This window comes from Hyalella azteca, unplaced genomic scaffold, assembly GCF_000764305.2.
Source record: "Hyalella azteca isolate HAZT.00-mixed unplaced genomic scaffold, Hazt_2.0.2 contig14817, whole genome shotgun sequence".
Lineage (NCBI taxonomy): Eukaryota > Metazoa > Arthropoda > Malacostraca > Amphipoda > Hyalellidae > Hyalella > Hyalella azteca.
In genome coordinates, this window is record NW_025944691.1 from 336446 (window position 1) to 347003 (window position 10558).

Here is a 10558-nt window from a genome sequence, read left to right on the forward strand (position 1 = left end):
AGTGGAAGTTGCTCGCACTATGGAGTACAGAACTCCTCTCTGTCGTAATTAACTCAGCCAAAATGCACACGCACAGTCATGAGAGGGACTCCCAGGGCAGTGATGCTTGATACCATCACCTGTCTTTCAAGGCCATATAGGGCACATATCACAGACATGGTACGTAAATTCGGCATCTGTCACCACAGAGACCGAGCTGACGCAACCAGGCACAAGCTCCCGCGGCGGCTCAGCAAAGCGACCAGCGAGGCAGAAGGAAGTGTTCGACTGTTTCATCAACCCTGCAATGCAGGCATATGGGAGTGTCAGCCATCCCAAATCGATGGAGGTAAGAACGAACCCCAACATGTCCCAGACGAAAGCGTGTAAGGACCACTGAAATACGGCGAGAATGACAAGCAATCCATGGGACTGGAGACAACCCTGAACGAATGGAAGCAAGATGGTGGCCCCGTCCATCAGTAGCCACTGCAGAGTCACATATTGACTTTGTGATACTGAGAAGGGCTGAACTTGAATCATTATCTGCTTCCGGCACTAATGTCATGATAATAAAATGATGATATACATGGAGTACCTAAGAAATTCAAACAAGGAGCAATAAAGATCGGAGGTCGAATGACGAAACCTATTAACTGATTTTCGAACATTACGATGATCTCAAGTTAGTACAAAAACGTTCGTCAAAGAAGGTTCCGCATTTGAAATTAGCTGGTTTTGCTCGAGTTTATTTGGGGACTGTTGAATTTAAGATAACGTGATTGTCACAGAGAATTTGATGGCCCCTGAGCGACCTTCAATATAAGAGTTTACGTCTGTAACATGGGTACAGACAAAATTTTTTGGCCCGCTATCTACGAAACCCGTTTTCCTACAGCTCGTTCTCAACTACAGCTACACCCTAACCTTCGGAAGATGGCACCTTTATATTTATACCCTTCCCTAGGGGCAGGATAGATCGTTGTGGTGGGTAATGCCTATTGCTTGAACTATATGGTGAGGGTCTGGGGGGCGAGAGTTCGATCCCTCGCTGGAGGGTAAAAGGTTTTTCAGAAATGCTTACTTCGTCATAAGTCCCAGCCCGGGATCCGAACCCTCGACCTTCGAATCCACCCTACAAGCCCAAACCAACGCCATAAACCGCTACACCAAACTGTCCCAAGAACGAGAAAGTTGGAACTTGTATTTGAATTGCATAACATCAGCTAATAAATTATGGATTACTTTCACAAGTAGAGTAGTAGCCACTCGTCAGCTCCCAAAGCGAGGGTGTCCTGAAAGTTTTATTTAAAAGAAGCTGTAACTGAAAATTAGAATATAAAATCGATAAATAATATGAAAATTTTAAATGTAATTTTTAGTCTTTAGTTTTAGAGCTGGTGTTATTTTTTCCCTACCAACGACAGGCGGCCATCTTGGATTCCTCATCCCGGACGCCCATGACTCGTCTACTCAGCACCCCACGCTTTTCCCCCGCCTCCGAGCTTGTAACTTGGCTACCAAAAATTAAGGGAATCGTGGGAATTATTTCTGATGAGTAGAATGCATTCTGGAGGCTGTTGTTTGTAATATGTTTTCAAGAGTCCTTTAGGCCTAAAACTTCGCAACCGGAAGCGTCTTTTTGGCAAGCGTTTCATGTGCTAGCTGAGCAATTCTAATGACCTGCAATAATGGCTTCTGTGTAACAATGTAGGGGCAATTGAAAGTCGCCAGTAAAATTGTTACATTTTAAAGAAGATATAAGGAATAAAAATATTCAAACATAGTAGATTTTAAGTTAGCTATCACTGAAAATCGTCAATGGAGAATGAAAAATTAACGATATTACAGAAATTCCTAAATCTACATGTCAATATGGAAGATTTCTTTCCTCATACACCATGAAATTCTGTGGCACGTGAGTCATGAGGTCTACGGAATTTGCTCCTGAGATTTAACTACAAAATGTAATCTCGTCTGCTAGGCGACTATATAGCATAGAAAATATTATAGCCACGATATTGTAGCCAAGTTTAAGCCAAGTAAATTTCGTCACTAATTTCTAGGAGTAAAAATAAAATTGTAGAAAAAAGGAATTGTCCAGCATATACAGCAATAACTGACATCTTTCATAGCAGCTTTCATCATCGCGCACAGTTCCATGCTCTGAAATTTATAAAAGGAAAACATGCATTATAATATGCATTGAAAGCCGGTAATTACGGCACTCCAACATCACTCAACTTAAATAATAAGTGTTCAATCGATGTACAATTCAAATAATGAAAAGCAATAATTAACCGCATTAAAGTTAGACAATTTCATACATATAAATAAATATATCGAACAAAGCAAATCATAAATTGCCATCGAATTTTTTTTTTCTTTTTGGAATGATTTATGTTCATTATCTTCATAGTCAAAAACATACCCCGTAATTTAAACACATTCAGTGTAATATTTCGACGTTCAATACACACATAATTAATTTGTCGCCATATTGAAATATTGTGGTTCAACGGACATTGATTTAACATGCGTTGTGAAAGTGAACTCAAAGAGAAACAAAACTTTGTTGAATAAAGTTTGACGATAATTTGCGAGGAATAACCGTTCAAAACATTTGTTTCAATATGGGGTCAGGAATTTTATGGCAAGCCGTTCATACATTTTACAACTTTATACTTTTGAGATAACGAAGCATCCCCTATAAGTAGCAAAACATGTTCGTCTCGATATGTGTACCCGCAACAAGGTCAATAAAATGTACCATGGACAAAAAATGCCCACAACTGATAGTAACTGACGAGGCGACTTAATTTTTAGCGATATTTTAACAATAAAACAACATCGTAATGTGTATTTATCTCCTTATACTTACGCTCAAAATTATAAGTAAATCGTGCTCACAGCGATTTTTTGATAGCTTCAAAACTTGCGTACGTAAGACTTAGCTAAAAGCGTACAATCATACCACGTTGTGTAACGGATCTCGCTACATAACTATTTTTATTTTTAAGAAAAGAGTTTAGAGAAAATTCGTGCTAGCGAATCACTGATTCTGTTGGCAACATTCATTTCCGGTAGATGACAAGCTCTGCCTACTCTTATACTGTAGCTCAGCGCTCACTCTTAGTCTCTTACTTCAGCCGCTGATCCGGCAACATCTTGGTAAGCTCCCAATTTATAAACAGTGCCTTTATGATTGTCCTTGTCTTCAGTTGTGCTCGATGTAGTGTAGCCGTAATAAATGAGATCTGGAGACAATGCAAGTTTGAAGGTTCTTTGTTAGTCGATTTTGCCATGCCTTAAGCTCACGTAATAACTTTATTACTTAACAAATTTAATCGTTTGTTAAAAATTAGCATAGCTCTGTTTCGCAGCAACATCACGTCAGCGCCTACCAAGCACACATTGCTCATGGTTGAACTAGTATAAGGTTAACCCAAGAGAAGCTCATTTTTGTGGATGTATTGTGTTGTTCGCCTTTGACGTCACTGATCTCAGTGACGTCACTGGCATTAACCAATCACCGAAATGCGATCAAACCAGTCAACCAATCCGTTATGGGAATGACGGGTTTGTTTACGTTTCTCGATCTATGTGACGTAACAAGAAAGCTGAACTGAAAGGCGGAAATCCTTGTGGGTCAACCTCATATAGTTCAACCCTGCACATTGCAGGGTGTAAAGTAAGGCCACCCTGCACAAGGCAGGGTGGCCCAGTGGTTAAAGTTCAGAGTACCAAGATTGGCGCAGAGAGGTGCGGGTTCGATCCCAGCTCTGTGCACCAGTTTCTGGTCAGAATCGGCGAGGAGGCCGGGCGGTTAAACACAGCAGAATTGTAGCAGTGAGTTGCGAGTTCGAAACCGCAAAATGCTGTGGATGTTCTGCGATGCTAAGAATCGGCGAGGAGGCCGGGCGGTTAAGCACAGCAGAATTAGAGCAGTGAGTTACGAGTTCGAGACCGCAAAATGCTGTGAATGTTCTGTGATGTTAAGAATCGGCGACAGGCCTACGGCCTAATAAACGCTGAAACCGCTATTATTATTATTATTGCTGCCCCTGTAACAATATCATCACAACAGCACATGCGACTCCACGTGCCTCTTGCAACTCCACGTGTATCTCACAACGCCACGTGCATCTCACCACGCCACGTGCATCTCACCACGCCACGTGCATCTCACCACGCCACGTGCATCTCACCACGCCACGTGCATCTCACCACGCCNCACCTCGTCATCACCACGTGCTCCTGACACCTCGTCATCACCACGTGCTCCTGACACCTCGTCATCACCACGTGCTCCTGACACCTCGTCATCACCACGTGCTCCTGACACCTCGTCATCACCACGTGCTCCTGACACCTCGTCATCACCACGTGCTCCTGACACCTCGTCATCACCACGTGCTCCTGACACCTCGTCATCACTACGTGCTCCTGACACCTCGTCATCACTAAGTACCCTTCCCTTCGCCTAGTTCGTCCCGTGACCGCCATCACTAAGCAGGTCACGTGAGCTAAAAATAAACTCTGACAATTGTTAATTTGTTGTCATTAACCAGCTAATTTCTTCAGGTCGCCCAAGCTGATTTCAATCTGCTCCTATTCGCGTAACTCTTGTTACCCTGGCCTTGAAAATCCTTGTAAAAGTCAAATAAATAAGTGTAGTCGGGTGCTAGCCTCCACAATAGAACGACGAACACACTGAAAATGTGAAGTAATCTAAATAAGTATTCAGAATAAAATAGAGGACGACGAACATACTGAAAATATAAAAAAGTAATTATATAAAAGGCTATAAAATGTGCATTAGAGAATGTTATGATAACATGCAGCTATGTGATCTGTGCCACGATAGCAAATACACACCAACCTTTTCCGCATTCTGTAAGATAACATCGTCGTATGACTGCCGGAGCAGCGCAGACTGCTGAGTGTAGACCGGCTGCCTTTTAACTGCAGCAATCAGTTCTGATATATAAATAACTAATTTTACCGTAGCGACGACACTGAAATTTATTAAATTACGATTAAAATTATAAGTTAAACAATATTATAATTAATATTTTTAAATTTGCACCCTGCTGTAACTTATCTCTTTAGCGGGCGAGCATAGATATATCCATATAGATTAAAATTTCAGAAACCATTTCAAGGAAGTAAGAAGTATTATACGAAATATTTATTCGCATGTATTTCTAAAAATTTTGAGTATTGAAGGTTTAAATTGCACTTGAAGAATTCATTAAATGCGGTCAGTACACGAAATTTTTCTTAATAATTAAAATTTAGTTTATGCAAATGAAAAATTAGTATCATAACAATTTAATCTAATTCAATTCAGTCAAGTTACCGGAAATAATAAAATATATATTAATACTTCCACCATAAAAAATGCGGAAAGAGTGTCAATTTCATCGTCCGAGTCAAAACTTTCATTTAAATGCTCATATTTTAATTTGTGGACATTGCAGGGGGTGATGCTATGGATGGAACGATTGTCAGATAATTAGTGATTGACTGAGGATTTGTGAGGACGCCTCAAAAACAAACAGGAATCCGTGGTGCGGCTTTTTGTGAGGCGATTTCAAGTGCTCATATATATTTAACTTGCTCGTGAAAGGGTTATTTACATGAAATGCGCTCTATGTTTAAATAAAAACTTGAAGTGTCGAACAGAAAAGTATTTTTTTAACTAAAATGTGGAGTCATTACCCGCCAATTTGGCATAAACGGTTATTTGGGCAGAAAACAGCATGTTATTTCACCACACGTCGTACGTAGTAACGGATGCTGACCTAGTCTTAGTAGTCTACACTTGGAAAACAAACATCAGAGTTCCAACAGATCTCAGTTAGTTCATAAAGAGTTAAAAAAATTTATGAGAATTCATTCTCTGATATATCGCATGAACGAATTATTCGATTGTCTACTTAATCCAGCAAGCAAGCATCATTGGGATTTGCACTATTACGCTAATGGCCACTTATTTATCATCAGAAGAGCAGATAACCATTGTATGATGGAAGCTGTTTTCGCTTGAACTTTTTCAGCTAGAATGCAGGTGTACTTGATAGTTAACGTTATCGATGCAGCGCCAGAACTAAAAGACTTATATTAATGACGGAATGCGTCAACTCAATTTTCTTAAGAATAATATAGACTAAATTCACTATATAGAGTCGGATGTATTTGGTTCAAATACACTGAAGAAAAACATGAAGTGTGCGCGTAAGCGAGGTGCGGCAGTGAGCAGGCATCGGAACAACCTGCATAGGTAATCCCGTTATTCCCTGAATATAAACCGCCGGTACCAGCACAGTGCATAAAAGGCCGGTAGAAGCGCTGGGCCAACATAAGAGGTATAGATGATCGAGCCGTCATCGGTGTATGTTGTTGGGGCGAAGGTTCTGAATGTTCCCAACACAAGCTATTGTGAGTAATGCGCTGTTTACTGTTGCAGCCTATTTAGCGCATTTTCCCATTTATGGAAAAAATGCTCTATTGTGCTCGCCATGTCCGTCTGTCTGTACAATCTTTTCTGGCTATACGTCTCTATTTTCTCGAATTACAAGTCACCATTTGCTGCTGTGAAGTGTTGAACAAAGTAGGGCAACGTGGGGCAGCGCGCCCCCCACTTTTTTTAAACTAAATTTTTGATGAAGTTTTAATTGATACGAGGTGGTTCTTTGTTTTATTTAAAGGTATAACTAATGAGGAATGTATGATGTGAATTAGGCGCCTATAGAGTTATTCAATTTTTAATGAAACACTATTTTGTAAAAAGTGTCAAAATGGGCCCATTGCCCCACCCCTGGGGCAATGGGCCCATGGGCTTGGGGCAAGGCGCCCACCCTTGGTCCCTTCACCACAAATTTATATCGTGTCAACATTTTATTTTAAAAGCTAATAGTCTAAACTTGATCTCAAAATTAGCCCTATAGATATTACTTTCAAAATATAATTCACAGTAATTTCAAAAGCTTCATCTACAGTAATCGATAAGTTTTATTTGGCAGCAAAAAAAACCTTTATCTGGGCTGAAACAGTTATCCACAAATAACTTAATAACGCAAACACTTAGCAAAATGAAAATCCGTACACTTCATCCCAGTGAAACTGTCGACCGACGGTAGAGAACACTGACCAAAATCTGCCATACATAGCGAGAAACAAGCTATGGGCCCATGACCCGCAGTGGGCTCGCTGCCCCATGTTACCCTAATAGGGGAATTTCAGACAGGAGTTATTACAATTTTGTATGGGGGCCAAAATTGTCCAGATGCGAGTAGAAACTCAAAAGGAATGAGGTAAAGACTGTCAATTCAAACAATAAACAATAACGGCTGCATAGGGAGAGAAAATACTTGTAACTTAAAGTGCAAAGTCGTTTTCAATCCAAATTCCTGCAGGAAATGACGATTTCGGTGGCATCGGCAACCATGTGGCAGCGTCTACCTTGGAATGGGGACCAGATAATGACCACAAGTTTTTCCTGACCCACGCCACATAGTGAGTAGTTATATACGAAACGTAAACATGATGAAGTTTAACTGACAAACTTGACTAAGTAGAAATAAAATCGTTAATATTCATTATGTTTTTGAAATTTATTTTAACGAATGTTCCATTCTCTCTCAAAGCTAATTGTTACCACCGTTTAATTGTACTATTAGCAGCTTGTTAGATCAATTTCAATGTTTCCTACTTATATACTGATGTTATACCGGTGATATTATTATAATATTTTTGTAATACTACTGATATAATTTAAACAGCAAAACAACCGACGGATCTTCCTTCGCCGACAACTTCCACACATGGCGCATGGAGTGGACGCCAGACTCCGCCACGTCAGATAACATCGACGATTTCGGAGATTTTTAAGGATTTCATACAAAAGATCATATTTCTTGCTGCATTTTCATTTCATTTGCAAATTTATCCTGCATTTTTCATTTCTAGTGATGCGATCGGCGTACCGTCCCACTTATTATGCACTTTTAATGATTTACAGATATTACTGGCATCGATTTACAGAGATTTAATTACATTGATTTACAAATATTTACGTACATCGATTTACAGAGATTTTCTTACATTGATTTCCTGAGATTTACTTACGCATTGATTTACAAAAAATAGATAGTAATCTGACTCCATGGTAGTTGACTTCGGTTCTGTGCAGGTTTTATCTGGACGAAAAGCAGGTACTGCGTGTGGACCCTGGCACGAGTTTATGGGACTTGAGCGGTTTAGCGAACAGCGACCTCGTCAACCCGTGGCGCGACGGCACCAAGATGGCACCATTTGATACTGAAGTGAGCTTTGTTTAATCATATCTGATTTTCAACATTTTGCATTATTAATAATGTCAATGTATTTTTTATATATTTATACATTCGAAAGCTAAATTGTTATTTCACTTGTCTATTAAATTTTACCACAGTTCTACCTCATCGTGAGCTTGGCTGTTGGTGGTGTCAATGGCTACTTCCCGGACGGTCTTTCCGGCAGTCCCCCCAAACCCTGGTCCAACTAGCAACCCGACGCTCCTGCAGCGTTCTGGAAAGCTGTCAGTTCAGCAAATTTTCGTAAAACAGTTCACTGAATATAACTTATGAAACATCGTTGAGGAAGTTTTCCTAACCATAGATTTTACCGCCAATTAATGTAGGTTCATAAATAAATAGAAATCGTGATTAAAATTAGTCCTAGTAACACGCCGGGACAGTCCAACGAATCCCTTTGTATCGATTTCACTTTTTTTCTAAACACGAGACAAACTACTTAATGATGGTGTTATATCAGTAATTAATATTATCTATGCGTTTAGAAATAAAATTAGAAGTAATAAATTTAAATTAAACAATAATTAGTACATTTCGCCCACAGAAGGGCCAATGGCTGCCGTCGTGGCAGAACGGAGAGCCCGGCATCAGCGAGTCTGCAGCCCTCCAAGTCGACTACATCAAAGTGTGGAAGATGTCTTAAAAATGTACACAATAGAACAGTTAACCATGAATTATTTTGTACCAATGTTTAGTTCAGCGTGTCTTAGCATCTCCATATTCAGAGTACTCGTAATTTCAGAATAATCTTTTCTTCTTGTCATGTATCAGATTTTTCATATTGACTTTACTGCATTTATACAGATTTATTTGACGACACTTTTTGCTGCAGTAACACGTCAAAAGTTACGGAAGTAGTGTCCAGCGTGTGCTCCATGTATGCCGACGACACAAAAGTTTATAATACAGTGAAGAATGCGTCAAATAAAGCGCAATTGCAAGATGATCTTGACAGCTTAGTTAACTGGGCTGATACGTGGCAGCTGAGGTTTAATGCTGACAAGTGTAAAGTACTACACCTCGGGAAGAACAATGAACAGCAAGATTACAGTACTGTCTCTTATACACATCTAGATGTGTATAAGAGACAGGCTTATGTACGCTGGTATCTTATGTACGGCTTATGTACGCTGGTATCTTATGTACGGCTTATGTACGCTGGTATCTCATGTAAGGCTGAACTTCGTCTTGGTCACTCGTTGTGGTAATTGTTTCATCTATGAACTTGATGATGTCAAAAACTATGTCCAAAAAATAAAATTAATTCGTATATTAGGTTTAGGGTGGGAGCAGAGGTCTCGAGTGTTGACCTTGATCCAAGGTCGATCAAGGCCTCATCTAACTTCTATGCCATATAAACTGATTCCCATGATATACTAAATAATCTTTAATAAGCTAACCGCAGCATAATATACCAAACGTAAAATGATGTAATGAGTGCAGTTCACTGTACTAATGAAAGGAAAACTGATTTATGCACGAGAAAATACGCGCTCTCTGTCACTCACTGCAGTGAGTACTGATCTAATTTTTTTACGTACTTATAAACTTGAGCATAATTTTTGGCAACCGTAAATCGTGTGAGGATATAAATTCACATGTTGGGCATAACATTTTTTCCGTTCATGTATGGACTGTTGGAATCCCCATGCGTGGCTGGGCATCTCCTCTCAATGTCATCCAGTTTTTTCCTGTCTCTGAGACAAAGCTGCAGAAGACAGGGTTGCCAAATGGCCCAAATGCCAAGTCCGCGGATAAAAAAAAGGCCAAAGGAGGCCTGCAAATCTGTATATTTTACTATATTTGTAGATTCGGGAGCAAAAATTCCATTTTACTTTTTTCGTACTCTTTAAAATGTATAATAAGGCATTACCGCTATCAAAAATTTTAGCCGGCCAACGCAATTGAAAAAAAAATATAACTCAGTACTCTCTGCAGTGAATGACAGAGAACGCATTTTCTCGTCGACGAAAACGTGAAGTCACGGACAGACGGACAGACAGACGGACAGAGAGACGAACAGACGAAGAACAGACAGACGGACATGACGAGCACAATAGCGCCTTTTTTTCCATGACTGAGCAAATGCGATAAAAAATTAATCGCTGAATTTGTCCGGAAAAAAAGATCATCTGGCAATCCTGGCTTGAGCTCAGGAGTGGATACCTGCTTGAAAATATGATGGTTTTTTATCAATGTAGGAAAACCCGGCTCTAGGC

General features: G+C 39.9%; 1 protein-coding gene across 1 annotated transcript; it reads left to right on the forward strand.

The window, feature by feature from the left end:
- Positions 1–156: 156 nt before the first annotated feature.
- On the forward strand, positions 157–8982 carry LOC125179066 (beta-1,3-glucan-binding protein-like). The gene is made up of 6 exons (XM_047884199.1): positions 157–328; positions 7401–7500; positions 7767–7841; positions 8177–8309; positions 8438–8529; positions 8868–8982. The coding sequence occupies exons 1-6, from the start codon at positions 157–159 to the stop codon at positions 8980–8982; spliced, it is 687 nt and encodes a 228-aa protein (XP_047740155.1).
- Positions 8983–10558: the final 1576 nt, after the last annotated feature.